Source organism: Gopherus flavomarginatus, chromosome 1 (genome assembly GCF_025201925.1).
Source record: "Gopherus flavomarginatus isolate rGopFla2 chromosome 1, rGopFla2.mat.asm, whole genome shotgun sequence".
Lineage (NCBI taxonomy): Eukaryota > Metazoa > Chordata > Testudines > Testudinidae > Gopherus > Gopherus flavomarginatus.
Window position 1 is genome coordinate 71,376,734 of NC_066617.1, and position 17,702 is coordinate 71,394,435.

Genomic DNA, 17,702 nt, shown 5'->3' on the forward strand with positions numbered 1-17,702 from the left:
CGCTGTGTCATGGGAGCTGTAGTTCTGACCAGCAGACGAGGAGCGTCCGTTATAGAGAGGCGAGCCGGCAACGAGTCGAGCCCGGCCGTCCTGCAATGGTGTGGGGGTGGATAACGGTCTCCAGGGGCGGAGGCGTCTCCCGCCATATTGGTGAAGGGTCTGGGTGCAGCAGCCGGGACGCCGCCATCTTATTAAAGGGAAAGAGCCAGCCTCGCCAGACCGCCCCGTGTGCCGCCCGCGAGAGGAGATGCCGACCAGCTGCGCAGCGGCGGGCTGTGCCGCCGTCTACAACAAGAGCGTCAACGTCAGCTTCCACCGGTACCGCCCGGGCTGGGCTGGGGGAGGGTTAGGCCGGCTCTCCGGGCGGTTCTCTGCCCCCGAGGAAGCCGGGTTTGTATTCGCGCCTTCGGCTTTCTAACCAGCGCTCCTTCCGCCGCCCTGAGAGCGGGCTATAACGCGCCGCTGCCGCGCGGGGCGGCCCCCTGTCTGCGCGGGCCGCGGGGCTGTGAGCTTCGGTCGAAGAACACCCCACACCAGTCACCCGTGTAGACGCGGTTCAGCCCCTTCTGGGCCGTCGCTCTGGTGCTGGTGTAGTTTCTCCTGCGCTATGGAGCGCTCACGGAGTTCCGAGCCAGTCAAATGACCCCTTCAAAGAAGCGAATTCCGGGTAACTATTGTTATAGGCGCATAGCCTCGAACCAAGATCTCAAAGGGCTGGCCAGATTTTTTTTTTCCTTGAAATTCAGATCTGCCCTATAACAAGAATGAAAGTTGGGCGTTTGAGAAGGGAAGAAATTGTTAGTCAGTCCTGTCTAAAGCTGCCATTTGTTTCTTTTGACATCTTCTAAACTCTAATGTCCAATCAACAGCTGGGAGAAAGATTGCATTTGTTAAAGAACCAACAACCTCACTTCTCCAAAGAAGGGGTGAACTCTCAGTATGCCCCTCTGAGACTCTCAAGCAGCCCTTTAGCCACACTATGGAAGGTCAGATATTATTCTTGGTAGTTTTGTGCTAAAACACAAATTTGAACATTTGACAGTTGAACCTTTTAGGCTTTATTTATACATTGAAGCAAAAAAAGGGGAGGCACAAACCCCATTTTAAAAACTCCTTTACTAGTCATATTTAAATCTTAAGTATCAGAGGGGTAGCCGTGTTAGTCTGGATCTGTAAAAGCAGCAAAGAATCCTGTGGCACCTTATAGACTAACAGACGTTTTGGAGCATGAGCTTTCGTGGGTGAATAACCACTTCTTCAGATGCATGTGGTGGAAAATTCCAGGGGCAGGTATATATATGCTAGCAAGCAAGCTAGAGATAACGAGGTCAGTTCAATCAGGGAGGATGAGGCCCTGTTCTAGCAGTTGAGGTGTGAAAACCAAGAGAGGAGAATGGCTTGCCAACTACATAACCAGTTTCTCCTCTCTTGGTTTTCACACCTCAACTGCTAGAACAGGGCCTCATCCTCCCTGATTGAACTGACCTCGTTATCTCTAGCTTGCTTGCTAGCATATATATACCTGCCCCTGGAATTTTCCACCACATGCATCTGAAGAAGTGGGTATTCACCCACGAAAGCTCATGCTCCAAAAGGTCTGTTAGTCTATAAGGTGCCACAGGATTCTTTGCTGCATTTAAATCTTAGTTCAGTCACTTGTGGTTTTTGGACTTAGTATTTGAAAGCTAACTTCTATGCACAGACCCCTCAAGTCCAGGGCCGGCTCCAGGCCCCAGCACGCCAAGCGCGTGTTTGGGGCGGCATGCCGCAGGGGGGCGCGTTGCTGGGAGGGCGGCAAGTGGCTCCCTGTGGAGGGTCTGCTGGTCCTGCGGCCCCGGTGGAGCATCCGCAGGCACGCCTGCGGGAGGTCCACTGGAGCTGCGGGACCAGCGAGTGGCAGAGCGCCCCCCGTGGCATGCTGCCGTGCTTGGGGCGGCGAAATGGCTAGAGCCGGCCCTGCTCAAGTCACACTAAAACTTGAGGGAAACATTGTCATTTTATATTCCTTGTAAAGATGAATTGCAATGGGTTTCTTTGAACAAAGCACAAACTTAATTTACTTTATTATTTTATGTTTCTAGTACAATAGCATTTGGAATCCCCACAGTACATTTGGTTTGTGTTTTTCCCCAAAGTTCCTCCTTCTCCTCCCCCCTTTATTATTATTATTTATCTGCAATCAAAGTAAAAAAAGACTTGGTAGATTTCAAGACCAGAAGGGACTGACGGTGAGGTAATGAGCCATCTGTGAACTAGAGCCTCATTAAGCCATATGCAGGGGTGAGTCATTCCTGTGCTCAGTGCAGCCATTCCGCAAGCCAGGAGCTGGTCTGGTGACTCTCAGCATATACCAGCCTCACAGGAGACACAGCAGCTTGGTCAGCCCAGCATGACTTTATGGCTTGGAACACCACTACTTGATGGAGTGACAGACTTTACAGGCTTCAGTCTGCTCCAACCCTGCCCTTGTTCCACCTTAGCTCCCATCCCTACCCTTGGCTTGGTCCAACCCTTCTCTTGACTCCAGCTCTGGTTCCTGGCCCAGCTGTCGCTGCACCAACTTACTTCCGCTGCACCAACTGGGCCGCACCCTCTACTACTTGTTTTCTAACTTCTTGTATAACACAGGCCTAGAACTTCCCCCAAATAATTCTTCTATAAATAATACTAATGATATCTTATCTAATTATTTCTATTGTCTTTTCTCTTAGATTTCCTTTGGATCCCAAGAGAAGAAAGGAATGGATACGTCTTGTAAAACGCAATAATTTTGTGCCAGGCAAACACACTTTTCTTTGCTCAAAGCATTTTGAATCCTCCTGTTTTGACCTAACTGGACAAACTAGACGACTTAGAATGGATGCTGTTCCTACAATTTTTGATTTCCCTCATCTAAAAATCAGGGTAGGTTATTGGCATGTATGTCACTCTCTGAAGTCTTCTGCATTTTTTCAGTTTAAAAAAAAAACACACACACACAAGTGACCATCCTATACAAAATTGTACGTACATTTAAAGACAATAAACTCAAACAAAAGGTTACTTAAACAGTTTGTTGTTATTTTACAGTCATAACACTATAGCATATCTTCTACACCCATCAGATATTTTTAAATGGAAAAATGTGCTTATAAAATCACCAGTGTTGGTAGGGAAACAAGAGTATGAATAGTATGTGAAATTACTTTTTTTTTAATCTTTTGTTGTTGTTGTTGTTTGTTGTTTGTTTTTTAAATGGAGATTGTGTCCCTTTATAAACACACACAACTATAAATGTATTGCTGCCCAAAACTCATCCTAGAGATGCCCTCAATTTAGTCATTTAACATTGGTATGTGGTACAACATATTCCCAATTTACTCGAATAGAAATATTTAAACTTTTGAAGAAATGTGATTCCAGAGAAGTTTCTTCTATTGGCAATTCACCATGTTCACTAATATGCCCCAGTCATTTTCTTCCTTCCTTCCTTCCTTCCGCATCACTTGCTTTAATATTGTTACCAGGCAAGCAGTTTTGTAACTCTCTCACTTGCAACTTATACTAGCACAGACCATGGTGATTTGATTTAAATCATCTATACTAATAATGATTTAAATCAGCAAGCAGGAAACCTTGATTTAAATTAGCAATTTTAATCTATTTTGTATTTGTGCTTTCTAGTTATTTTCTAAAGGAAGGTTGATTCTCACTGGTCGGGAACCATTAGAACATTGATTTGCAACTAAATAGCCTTCATAGTAAATTTGGTGGTACTTTTTTTGCTAACCAGGTGGATATGCTATGTGTATATGCGTTGTTTGAGATAGTTTAGCTTACATTTACTTGGATTGTGAAGTTTTACTTTTTTATTATGTTATAAAATTGTGAATGATGCATTTCTTATTTACTAGATGATTTTTTTTACTTGTGATTTGGCAAGTTTTATTTGGATAGAAATTCAAATCTAATTAAAAGTGGAAAAAACAGCATTCGTAGATTCATAGACTCTAGGACTGGAAGGGACCTCGAGGGGTCATCGAGTCCAGTCCCCTGCCCTCATGGCAGGACCAAATACTGTCTAGACCATCCCTGATAGACATTTATCTAACCTACTCTTGAATATCTCCAGAGATGGAGATTCCACAATCTCCCTAGGCAATTTATTCCAGTGTTCAACCACCCGGACAGTTAGGAACTTTTTCCTAATGTCCAACCTTCCTTGCTGCAGTTTAAGACCATTGCCTCTTGCTCTATCATTAGAGGCTAAGGTGAACAAGTTTTCTCCCTCCTCCTGATGACACCCTTTTAGATACCTGAAAACTGCTATCATGTCCCCTCTCAGTCTTCTCTTTTCCAAATTAAATAAATCCAATTCTTTCAGCCTTCCTTCATAGGTCATGTTCTCAAGACCTTTAATCATTCTTGTTGCTCTTCTCTGGACCCTCTCCAGTTTCTCCACATCTTTCTTGAAATGCGGTGCCCAGAACTGGACACAATACTCCAGTTGAGGCCTAACCAGTGCAGAGTAGAGCGGAAGAATGACTTCTTGTGTCTTGTTTACAACACACCTGTTAATGCATCGCAGAATCACGTTTGCTTTTTTTGCAACAGTATCACACTGTTGACTCATATTAAGCTTGTGGTCCACTATGACTCCTAGATCTCTTTCTGCCATACTCCTTCCTAGACAGTCTCTTCCCATTCAGTTTATTCATCAGTAATTGAGCTTTAGAATGAGCTGCTACTCTGAAAAGTAACAAACATTATAAGGGCTTCTTTAATATTAAATAAAACCTACCTTAAAAATGCTGGCTACATAAGACAAAAAGTGTATCAAGACGTTTATACAAATATTTTGCACTTAAAATTGACTTGACTTGATTAATCAACGGAAGTGTAATATGTAGATAGTCAATTGAACCGATTGTTTCTGGTTACTATGTCCTTCAAGATTTTAGAACTAGCAGATCTTTCTCTCACAATCAGAGGCACTGACTTATTTTTCTCAGTGGGTGCTCCACTCCTGCCCCTGTTCTACCCCTCACTCCGCTGCTTCCCACTCCCTACACCCTCCCCTCATGCCAAGCAGCCGCTAGGCCGGCAGTTGCTGAGCACCCCCTATTTTTTTCTGTAGGTGTTTGAGCCCTGTAGCGCCTATGGAGTCAGCACCTATGCTCCTAGTATTTATTTATAGATTGGAAAACCAGCTTTCCTGCTTTTTTGCTTTTTGTCAACTCTCAGTCAGTATCTCAACTTTGAGTGCACAAGACATTGAACTGAACTAGTTGAATAAACTGAATTGAAGAAAATATTCTCTCTGCACCTGCAAAAGAGGCTACTTCTGTAAGAAGTTGTTTTAACACTTCAACAACCAGTGGTTCCAGGTGTTAGCCAGTGGCTTCCACCATTTCAGTGGTGTGACTTTCTTTAAAATTTCAGCAGCAAACATGGATTGCTTAATATAATTCTGTTTTTAAATTATTTTAATAGATTAAAGTACATGTAGGCTTTAAAATAGGTTGTCAATTTCAAATGAATTTTGAATAAATAAGACCTGTGTTTAATTTGAAACACCAGTTAATTCATTTTATCTACCTTTGTGCTGACATTCTACAACTATTTGTTTTTGCCCATGGTGTTTGAAAACCATGAACAACTGCTGTTTCTTAGCAGTTTAAAAATGGCACTAGATTAGGGTGACCAGATGTCCCAATTTTATAGGAACAGTCCCAATTTTTGGGTCTCTTTCTTATATAGGCTCCTATTACCTCCCATCCCCGTCCCGATTTTTTTCACATTTGCTGTCTGGTCACCCTACACTAGATGCTATGATCGTGGATGAGGTATTGTAGAACTAGGAGATTGAAATGACAATAAATGGTTGGGATTACAGTTGATGCTGCACTCAGTAGCTGAGTGTTTGCACGAAAACAGATGATATGGTCTGTTCAAATTACTTATTGCTGTGTTATTCAGCAAAGAAGCAGTTTATTCATCAGTAATTGGGCTTTAGAATGAGCTGCTACTCTGAAAAGTAACGAACACTAGCATCAGTGTTGAAAACAAGATGTGATCTCATGCATTTGATGACAGAAAGGTGGTGAAGTAAAGGAGGAATTGAAACGTTTTTTATTGTATTATACGGTATTTTATTTTGGTGGTGGTATTTTTTTCCATCTGAGAGAAATTGATTGAGAAATTCATACATAAAAAGGGGAAATTAACAGATGAAGAACATCTCTAATCTTTGTTTCATAGTAGCTATTATAGCTCATCTTAGTGACTTAAATTTGAAGCTGCAGGGCAAGAGAGCTTCTCTGAGCTGCATTTGGCTGTGTGCCTTTGAAAGTGTACTGTGGTTGCTGCTGAAGCATATAAAAGTAAAGGACGTTTTTCTGTTTTGCAAGATCCCTTTTGTTTTTGACACTGAAGAAATTCTCAATGAAGTGCAAATGGAATGGTTTAAACTACAAGAAAGCACAGGTCTTGGAGTACTGAAGCCAGGAGCTGTTCTGTGTTCTGCTCCATGAATGTTGCCTACATATTCAAATTTGTGCAAACACCATTTCAGCAGCACATATTTGTGGAAATATTTTTCTTATTAAGGGATGACAACAAATCTGCATACATCTGCAACCAACAGCTACTGTGTAGAAAAGTCTCTCTAAACTGTCCTAAAAATCTGCTTTATTTTACTAATGAGCAAAGATCACTAGATTAGTTAAAAAATCAGTATAGATTCCTAAAATTAACGTATAATAGGAGGAATTCTAATGGAGGCCTGTCCACATTTTTAAAAATATGTAAACTGTGAAAAGTATTGCTTCTCTCACAGTCCTGGTGGTATTTTTTTCTATCAAGGTTTAGGTATTCCTGATACAGCAATTACTACAGCTGATATTCAGGTTCATGAGCAAAATGCCGGAGCATGGATGAAATTTTGGACAGTTGGCTCAAAATTAATAACAATACTGTGTGTTTAAATGTACCTAGTTACTGCAGACTTAGTATAGTTCTATTCTGAAAAATGAATTTGTAAGAAATGGCACCTGTTTGTCAATTACTGTGAATAAAAATGGGGAACATTGTGCAGTTACAAAGGTTCACTATCTTTTTACTGTTGCCTGCTTCCTCCCTCCCGCTTCGTTCCTGAGATGCTGAGAAAATTTTTCAGAATTAAGGTTCCTATGCAATTTGTGCATATACATGATAATATTTTTAAGTGATAACGTACTCCCTCCCTCTTCTTCCTCTCCCCTCCCCCCAGACCTCTTCCTCATTCAGTGCACAGGATAACGGTTTTGTGAATGAGGCAGCTGTTCGTTCTTCATTTGCATTGTGTGGCCCCATGCGTTGTTTACACCTTTCATATGGTATACTGAAATAGGAATTTTTAATTTAATCTCTGATTTCACACCTCATTTAGTGTTCTTGTGCCTCACAAATGGTATTTCACAACACTAGGTGATGTAGGAAAGTATTGTTATCCCTGTTTTACAGGTGAAGAGCTGAGGTGAAGAGATTAAGGGTTAAAATTTACAAAATATCCATTGATTTTGAATGCTTCAGTGACTGAGTGCCCTACCTGAGACACTTGGGAGGGGGGCAGTTTTTCAGAGATGTTAAACATCTCCAGTTTTCATGACTTCAGCTGGAATTATGCTTTCTGAAGAGTTAAGACCATAAGTGCTGTCCACACAGAGACTTAATGCATGGCAAGCTGATATATAAAACTACAGCATGCTATTCTTCTGTCCACTAAGCTGTGGACACAGAGTGGGTCAAAGCACACTATGGAATTTTTAGTGCATTGTAGTGGGATCCACACAGTCATTCAGTGCGTGGCACGTTAATGCACTGTATATTTACATCCCAGCTTGCTACATAATAAGGGTATGTCTACACAAGTGGTTCTCAAACTAGAGTCGCTGTTTGGCCCCTTGCGGGCCAGGCCAGTTTGTTTACCTGCTGCATCCGCAGGTTCGACCGATCGTGGCTCCCACTGGCCGCAGTTTGCCGCTCCAGGCCAATGGGGGCTGCAGGAAGCATGGCACGTGCTGCTTCCTGCAGCCCCCATTAGCCTGGCAAACCACGGCCAGTGGGAGCCGCGATCGGTCGAACCTGCGGACGTGGCAGATAAAGAAACCGGCCTTGCCTGCCAGGGGCTTTCCCTGAACAAGCAGTGGCCCTAGTTTGAGAACCACTGGTCTACACTGCCCACTGGACTGGCGGGCAGCAATCGATCCAGCAGGGGTCGATTTTATCACATATAGTCTAGAAGCAATAAATCAATCCCCGAGCGCTCTCCTGTACTACACCGCTGTGAGAGGCGCAGGCGGAGTCGACGGGAGTGGCAGCAGTCGACTCACCGCGGTGAAGACACCACCGTAAGTCGATCTAAGTAATCGACTTAAGCTACGTTATTCATGTAGCTGAAGTTGCGTAACTTAGATTGATTTACACACCCTCCCCCAGTGTAGATTAGGCCTAAGGCTCCATGTGAACAAGCCCTTAGTGTCTCAGGTTGTGTACCCAGAAATAAGGAGCACAAAACTTGTGGCATACTTTGAACTTTTGGTTTAAATAGCTTGTCCATCATTTCTATGCCTCAAATTATAAAATTGCCGTCAGTTTTGTATACTTACATCTGAAAACATGATTATAATTAGTTTACTCCTTAAATGAAAACAAGCAATCTAGAATTAATTCTTACTGAAACATAACATTTCAGTTGTGAGGACTGGTCTTATGGTTTGTATTGCAAGTATAAAAACTGATGTGTGGCATTTGGTGTTGTAGCATCACCTAATTGGAAAGTAGTCTGGCTCACTTTTTTTTTTCTCTTGTTTGTTCATAAATCCTAGTCATAGCAGCTTGACATAAGCAAATAAAACTTAAAATCTAGTCGTGAGGCTTAATTTATTTTTCAGAAATCAAAACTTTATTATATGATTTATTTATGCATTACTAGTTACTCTTACTGCTTTTTCACAGCCTAAATTTATTTAAAGGTTTAATTGCAATCAGTTGTTTATTCACACAGGAAAAAAGCTATAATAAACTATTTTGGAACTGAAAAAATTGTATAACTTTTGTATTCTTTTTTTCTTAATTTTCCATTCTCTCCATTTCCAAAAGAACTGTTCTTCCTATTCTCATCTTACACATTGTGGATCTATGTAAATGATCAGGATCTGTCTTTCCCTAACATCCTTTATTAGATTAGCAGAAGTAGGCAGTGGGATACCTTCGAAACATTTCTCGGGGGGCGGGGGGGTATTACGAATGCAATAATACATATTTACACACAACGTACAGGCTCCTTATATTCGAATTTCTAGAAATGTAGTAATTACAGGCTAGATTAATTTGAAGTTTGGCATCTAATAAGCTTGCATAGTGCTATGATAAATTTAGGTTTTATTTCCTTTCCTGTCATTTTATTTACAGAAACCTATGTCAAGAAATCTGAAGAAAGATGCTTATACCCCAGAAGGGGTATCTAACTTCAAAACAAACATTAGCTGTAGACAAGTACAACTTGAACACAGTTATGCTTTCAGAAGCCCCATGGAAGCCAAGAAAAGGATAATTAAGTTAGAAAAGGAGATAGCAAGCTTGAGAAGAAGAATGAAGAACTGCATTCAAAAAGAACATAGAGCCACACAAAGATGGATAGAAATGACTTGCCTCATCAAAAACTTGGAAACAAATAATATTTTACCAGGAGTTACACTGGACCACATTTTACCAAATGCCTTAAGAAACTTTCCCTTGGAAGATTTCAAAAATATTTTGCAAGAACAGCAAGACCATCTATAACAGCTTTACCAATTTTAAAACTAGACTTCAAAATTTAAATTTATACTGAATATAATGCCAAAAAATGTATCCAGCTTAATTAATATGTTTTTCTAAGACATTCTTGTGGTGGTGAGGGACAATACTGGTTCTTATGGCTGCTTAATTAATTGCAAATACCCATCTATTACTAATGAAAACTTTACCACAAGTCTTTTAATTGTGATAGTAAGTTTTCAATCAGTTAATAAGAGTGCCTTATGCAAGAACTAGTTCTGTGAATTAACCATCTTTTCGTTTTTAAATAATTGAGCATTGTGTTTTAGTTGGTGGTGTTTGGTTGGTCTATTTTTGTAGAACATCTGAGTAATTGAAATGGACCAGTTTTTGATGGAACACGCACGCTATTCAGGTAAGGTTTACTTTAAGAATAATAATCACCACTTTGTATTACTAACAATCAAACAGGGAAATGTCTTACTAGTGAACACTGTCCCACAGATGAGACTTTTCCACTGAGTTCTGTCTTGTCCTGGGAACCTGCATTGCAGTTGCCTAGGGTGATGCTGGAGACCACAGCCATTGTGGTGTTACCCAAGCTAAGGTCCTGTATGCTGCGGATACCTGTCCTTTTGCCAGAATGGCAGACAACAATGTAGAGAGCAAGTTCCATGAGGGGCTGTTGCAGAAATTTGCTATATATGCACATATACATGTATATGTGCACATATGCAAAAAGGTTAAGTTGTATGGAAACAATTAAGCTAACAACACAAACTGTAATAGAGGCTACTTGTGAATTAACAGCAAATGCCAAAGTGATGTTAAAAGTATGGAAGTTGCATTTTGACGAAGTGCTGAAGCAAGCATTTTAGACATGCTAGATGAACAGGGTATCTTGAAAGGCAGAATGGATGTCAGCACTGAACTGCCATCAGCAAAAGAATCAGAAAGAGCAGTGAAAAAGTTGAAAAATGGGAAAGCTTCAACAATAGACAATGTAACAGCTGAGACACTAAAAATCAGTGGGACAAGTGCTATCAAAGCATTAGGAAAATATACAAGAAGATATGGGAACAGGAGGAGTAACTGGATGACTGGGTAAAGGCAATAGTATGTACCAATCCTTAAGAAAGGTGAGTCTGTCAGTCTGAATAATTATAGAGGTTAGTCTCAGTATCGTGGAAAATGAACGTAATTTATTAACGGATTAAGACTGGTTTTTGAGGAAGTAGTAGGCAAGGAAGTGAGACTTCAGAACAGGCTGAAGTTGCATTGATCAGATATTTTACTCCAACAGTTTATTTGGGAATGGAAGGTTAGTTGCTGTTTTCATCAATTTCATGAAGACATTTCAGTTACTTTCCATAATGCTTTCCTCCAAAACATTAATCATATGGAGTTTCAATGAGATAATTGCAATTATAAAAGTTATGTACAAGGACTCCTGTAGTGTGCCCTAAGAGTTGGTGGAAAGCTAAGCTAAGCTGGTTGGGCAAAAAGTACATATTGGTCTGGTTATTAATCTGGATAAAACTAGGTCCCTGATCGCAACCTCCAGCTCCAACTAGCTTGGTATTAACCTTTCCAGGTGGAACATCAAGCAGGTGGCAACTGTCAAATATTTGGGCAGTGTCCTAGACTGCGGGAGGATGCTTGAAATATGTAGACGTTTGACATGGCAGCAGCTGCTGATATACATGGGCCCTTCAGCGGCCTCTGTGGGAAGGTTATGACATCAGGCTTGTGAGGAAGCTATGGATCCATAAAGCCACAGTTAAAGCAACTCTCTTATACAGAAATGAATTGTGGGTGCTGAGGAGGCCTTAAGAACACCACTTTATGTCAAGTGGCAGGATAAGACTCAAAATGAAGATATTTGAAGCCAAACCCAGCAGTCACCTCCAGCAGCACTAGTTAGATTTCAGCAGCTTTCTTGGTACAGAGGTAGTATTAGAATGGAACAGTAATGAATTTCAAAGTGTGTGTACCAAGGAATCACTACATGGCCCGTGAGCACATGAACATCAAAAACTTTGATGGCGCAAAAAGATTGCCAGTGATGGATATCAACTGAATATACAACTAGACCTCCTTAAGCATCTTGCACAGAGATTGATCCAGTGGTGCTTGATTTGCAAGGAAGCCACGTCCCTTTGATATTTGTCATGAAAACTAAATGTATAGTTTGTTATATTAGGAGAAAATGGTGAATATCCCAAAGTGATTTTTTTTATCATTCATAAATTATCTTTAGATGCAGATAAGTAATAAAGCTTCAAAAGAAAATTTCCTTTTAAAAATATACTTAATTCTTGTACTTTTTTTCTTTTATGTTTAGGTATTGTCCATCTCGGAGATGTTTCGTACAAGTATATACTACAGGCATTTTGCTGTACCTTTATTTAAGGCAAGTGCTTTTAAGCAAAGGATATAAAAAGTAGTACTTCAGAAGTGGCTAAGCAGTATACCCTACCTGTACTCTTCAGCTTTTTTTCAAATTTTAAGCTAGTTCAATATATAAATACATTTATATATTGCCTTTTTATGAAGGAGCATGTTAGCTAGGGGTGAGAGGTTGTTTTTCTGCCCCCCCCTCCCCTTTTTCACCAATTAGAAGATGGCAGTTGTCACATGAAGAAAAGGGAACTTACTTATTCCCTTCAAAATATCCCATGCTAATGGTGCTTACCTTTTTTTCTTTTTTGGCACTATCATAACCTTAGTCCCAGATTTGGACCTTAGCGTCCAAAATATGGGGGTTAGCATGAAAACCTCCAAGCTTAGTTACCAGCTTGGACCTGGTACCTGCTGCCACCACCCAAAAAATTAGAGTGTTTTGGGGCACTCTGGTCCCTCTGAAAAACCTTCCCTGGGGACCCCAAGACCCAAATCCCTTGAGTCTCACAACAAAGGGAAATAATCCTTTTTCCCTTCCCCCCTCCAGGTGCTCCTGGAGAGATACACAGACACAAGCTCTGTGAAACTACACAGAGAGACTCCCCCTTTCTGTTCCCAATCCTGGAAACAAAAAGTACTTTCCTATTCCCCCAGAGGGAATGCAAAATCAGGCTAGCAATCCAACACACAGATCTCCCTTTGATTTCTTCCTCCCACCAATTCCCTGGTGAGTACAGACTCAATTTCCCTGAAGTAAAGAAAAACTCCAACAGGTCTTAAAAGAAAGCTTTATATAAAAAGAAAGAAAAATACATACAAATGGGCTCTCTGTATTAAGATGATACAATACAGGGTCGATTGCTTAAAAGAATATTGAATAAACAGCCTTATTCAAAAAGAATACAAATCAAAGCACTCCAGCACTTATATTCATGCAAATACCAAAGAAAAGAAACCATATAACTTACAATCTGATCTCTTTGTCCTTACACTTAGAAACAGAAGACTAGAAAGTAGAAATTGCTTCTCCAAAGCTTAGAGAAAGCAGGCAGGCAGACAAAAGACCTCAGACACAAAATTCCCTCCACCCAAAGTTGAAAAAATCCGGTTTCCTGATTGGTCCTCTGGTCAGGTGCTTCAGGTGAAAGAGACATTAACCCTTAGCTATCTGTTTATGACAGGCACATAACTGTATTGCTCAGAAGCAAAGTTTTGTTTTTAATTCTACTTGGTGAGTATCTCTCATTCTTTCCTTTGAACTCTAAGTCACAAAAATAGTTGATTTTAAAAAACCTGCCTCAACCTACTTTTTGAAGTAGATTAATGCTCTAAAAATAGTGGTACCAACTTATTCAGATCACAACTTCAAATGCTGATTATGTAAATCATGGCAAATTTAGTATTTTACAGATCTTAATAAGGACTCTCTTTATCAGTGGTGTGAACAGTGGAATAACATCTCAATCTTGATAATGTTTGGGTGTCATGTTCCAATAAAGACAAGACTTGTTTGTCAAATTGCATAATTTAATAGTAGCAGATCTTCCACACATCAGAAAAGGAGATTAATGTAAAGATAACTTATATAGCAGATTATCATTAGATACATCTTAACTTGTGGTAATACCAAGGGCCCCAGTCATGGGCCAGGATTATGGTGTGTGTGTGTGTGTGTGTGTGTGTTTTTTATACAAACACCAAGCACATACTGTTCACACCCCAATGAGTCTAAATCTAACTAAAAGACGAGGCCAAAGGTGGATACAGACAAAGGAGCTCAAGGAAACAGCAACTTAATATTGGTCAGCATGATAGGCTGTGGTCTTGGCATGCCAGCTACTTAACTGTAAAGTTTTTTTGCAGTATTCCCTGGAGGTCAATCTCTTTACATGAGCTTTTGAAGAAGGGACTTGCTGACTAATGTTTATAGGGAACTGAAATTTTGGTGGGAAAAGTACTTTTCAATTTGGTTTCTTTGGGGGCAGAGTTTTCTGGAGAGCTCAGCTGGCTTTAGTTGTATCTCTTTAAAGTCCAAGATCCCCAAGATTACTGTATTTTTATGTTCTAAATCTAAACATAGATTTACCTGAGGTTTCTTTTATGTCTAGATTTATTTTGAGAGACAACCATTTTATGTCCTGTGTTCTCATATCACTTCTAACACATCCTTTATCCAGTCTAAATATGTGTAGATAGTAACTTCCAATGGGAAACAGTGCACAAGTACTATTGTGACTCACTCTAAACATAGATTTTTATATATAGAGAGAGAGATAGCATAGAACTGGAAGGGACCTTGATAGGTCATTGAGTCCAGCCCCCTGCCTTCACTAGCAGGACCAAGTACTGATTCTTGCCCCAGATCCCTAAATGGGCCCCTCAGGGATTGAACTCACAACCCTGGGTTTAGCAGGCCAATGCTCAAACCACTGAGCTATCCCTCCAAAATGGAGAATGAACGGAGATGGGAACAAACTGGTAATCACCTATGCAGGGCAAAACAGGACTTCTTTGACTCCTGACAGCTTCAGCTTGCAGCAGATTGTGGTGGCAAGTCTGCTTTACTGAGCTGAAAAGTGACAATCACCTCATCATGCTGGGGATCATAAAAATAGGAACTTGTGATCCAAGTTGGGCCCAGAGTTCATGGGACTTGAATAGTACTTCAGAATTAAATGCAATATATTGCAGGGTTTCCCATCCTATTAATCTGGTATTGATTACCAGTTTGTTCCCATCTCCGTTCATTCATTCTCTTTTCTGTTACTTTATTTGCCATAAATGGGAAGTAGGTTGAGGTTCTCAAGAAGTCCCCAGGCAACACGTGTTGCTGTTTTTTTTTCCCTCCATTTTCTATTATTTTAACAGGGTTTGTTCCCCTGTATTTCAGACTTATTATGCAGTTACTGAAATCAAATTTAGACTATTGCATCCTGTTAATGTTTGATAACTTTATCTGAAGTCTGCTTTTAGATATTGCTTTATTGGTATCTATAGGAGCATAATTTGGAGGATTCAGGGTTGGGATGTGTGAAATGTTTGCACACAAATTCAAAACTTATGCAGCACCTTATTGGATATCAGTTTTGTAAGAAAACTGAAACTCTAGGTTTGTCAAGGGTTTCAGTGAAGCATGTGTGTTTAAGTAAAAGTTGTAGATGACTGAGTTAATTCAAAAGTTATGCTTGGAGATGTGAACCGATGTATAATGTAATGGTTTGCGCAAACCCACACAAAGGGAAATCCCTGAGATTTGGACAGCTTTAGATCCAGCTCTCTGGGAAAAGTAGCCCTACCTTTAAAGTTTGTTCTCTTCCCTTTGGCAGGATGGTTTTTAACTTTTGCTATAAATAAGCCCTGAAACTAAATATTACTCCAAGAAAAACATAAAAATAGAAAGCAGAGCTAGTTCACCTGACCTTTTTAGAGTTGTGACCCAGAGTCATGTGATTTTATTGGACTTGGGCTTTGTACTGCATTACTATTTGAGTGTTAATTTTTTTGTGATAATTGCAGAATGTATGCTTTGGACACAATACACTTTTGTTCATATTTTCTTTTAAATATTTAGCCCTTTATCTTTTATTATAGGTATCTACCGTCTCCTTTTCCAGTCACTTCTACCAAAGGAGGTTTTTGTCTTCACCTCAATTTATTGATGGGTTCTGGAGCAGGTTATGTCATAACAAAAGCAATACTCGTTAATCTGTTTTCCAAAAAACATGTAGACTTATAAACCAAATGCTTATTTTATATTAGTTTTTGAACAGAGTATAGACTTCACTTGAAATCCAGCTTATTGCATAATTAATCATTAAACACTATGCTATGTTACAGGTGATCTTAAGTCTGGTATGATCATTTTGACAAAATGTGTATGTTTTTCATAACGTATTATGCTAGTTTCAAAGAAAAATGTCACTTTTTTTTCAACTGGTGTATACATTTCTCAGAAGAAAATTTCAGTTACTGCGTGTCTTACACATCCTCATGTTTGATATATGAATATTTATATGTGCTAAACAATTATATAGAATTCCAGCAGGAGATTGATTGTATCAACTGAAGGAAAACTTGTACATCTATGCAACTGGCTACCCTTGAAATATTTTAATTTTATTTTTAATACTTTATGAACCAGGGGATCAAACATTGAAAAATAAACAAATTTATAAAAATTGAAACCATGCTGAACTCATGAATTACATTAAAATTTTTGCTTGTGAAAAGTGATTGATAGTCTTCGAGAACTAAATCCTGTGCCCTGAATAGATACAGCATTAGCAGAAGTGAGTGTGTGTGTGTGTGTGTGTGTGTGTGTGTGTGTGTGTGTGTGATTTTGTTTAACATTACTTTACAAATGTGCTTCAATGCTCATACGGAGGGACCGTTCTAGGGGTAAGGAAGTAAAGACTGCAGAACCACAGCTCATTAATATATTTTTGGCATTTATAAATGAATGTTGATGAGGTAGTTGATAACACCTTTATCCATATATTATATCACTTGGGTGTTGGACTTCAGGTCATCAGATGAGTAGTCTCTCCACAAGTGACTAAGAGAAGGCCAGCAACTCCTTGACATAGCTCTGTATAGAAGGCTTGGGATTTTTCCTCTCTGAATTTGTGCTGGAGTTGGAGACCCTGATTCCAGATATCAGTGTCCAATCACTCCTGGTTCTCTGTGCTGCTACCATGAAGCTCTCACCACCAGCTTTGTGTGCCCTGCATTGGATTCAGTATCTTTCACCATGGCTGGCGCACATGCTGGTTCTTGAGCATCAGCCATAGTGCAAAGAATCAGCATTCCTGCTGCAGGAATCTCTACTCCTAATAAGTGTGCCTGCCTGGGCTAAACATTCAAGCACAGCCATTGAGTGTGCTTCCCACAGTACTTTCAGTGTTCTAGGGCTTGCTATTACCAAGAGACAATTAAAGTTATTTATGTATGTGCAGGCTGCTGTTTGGAGTTTGATAAGCTAAAGGATTCCTCCAGTGCCAAGTACATGTATCTGCTAGGGAGGTGCACGAAGAGATGACTCCATAGGAAAAATCCTAACTCCCCCTGACTTTCACAGCAGTACAACACAACTGATCTCAGTTAAACCTAATCCAGGAATCAAGTCAGTGACCGAGAGGTACTGATGCCAGGAACATAGGCTTACTTTTGCATCATATTTTTGGCCAACTGAAGGCCTGGAAGACCTTTCTTCCTTAAAAATGACCCCAGCTACAGCTCCCATGCTCCCTATAAGAGTTTGGAGGGGGCAGTAATAGCTAGAGTAGGGATAGGTAAACTTTTTGGTCCGAGGGCCACATCTGGGTATGGGAATTGTATGGCAGCCCATGAATGCTCACAAAATTGGGGTTGGGATGCAGGAGAGGGTAAGAGCTCTGGCTGAGGGTGTAGGCTCTGGGGTGGGGCCAGAAATTAGGCATTCAGGATGTGGGAGGGAGCTCTGGGCTGGGGTAGGAATCCAAGGGGAGGTGAGATCTCCAGCTGAGGGTGCAGGCTCTGAG

General features: G+C 40.3%; 1 protein-coding gene across 2 annotated transcripts; it reads left to right on the forward strand.

Moving 5' to 3' along the window:
- The first annotated feature begins 34 nt into the window (after positions 1 to 34).
- Positions 35 to 12,198, forward strand: THAP2 (THAP domain containing 2). 2 transcript variants are annotated; one of them, XM_050935888.1, is made up of 4 exons: positions 35 to 390; positions 2,712 to 2,904; positions 9,433 to 10,195; positions 12,125 to 12,198. In XM_050935888.1, exons 1-3 carry the CDS (start codon positions 248 to 250, stop codon positions 9,802 to 9,804), a joined length of 708 nt encoding a protein of 235 aa, XP_050791845.1. In that variant the 5' UTR covers positions 35 to 247; the 3' UTR covers positions 9,805 to 10,195; positions 12,125 to 12,198. The 2 variants fall into 2 exon arrangements, with proteins under 2 accessions (XP_050791845.1, XP_050791846.1); XM_050935889.1 differs by having other exon boundaries at positions 44 to 318.
- The last annotated feature ends 5,504 nt before the right edge of the window (positions 12,199 to 17,702 follow it).

What these genes read in the sequence shown, in the direction of transcription:
- THAP2 (XM_050935888.1), top strand. Translation starts at nt 248, where the DNA reads ATGCCGACCAGCTGCGCAGCGGCGGGCTGTGCCGCCGTCTACAACAAG. An exon ending in TCTGCCCCCGAGGAAGCCGG is followed by an intron (nt 391 to 2,711) that starts GTTTGTATTCGC and finishes CTTTTCTCTTAG; the next exon opens with ATTTCCTTTGGATCCCAAGA. An exon ending in TCCCTCATCTAAAAATCAGG is followed by an intron (nt 2,905 to 9,432) that starts GTAGGTTATTGG and finishes TTTTATTTACAG; the next exon opens with AAACCTATGTCAAGAAATCT.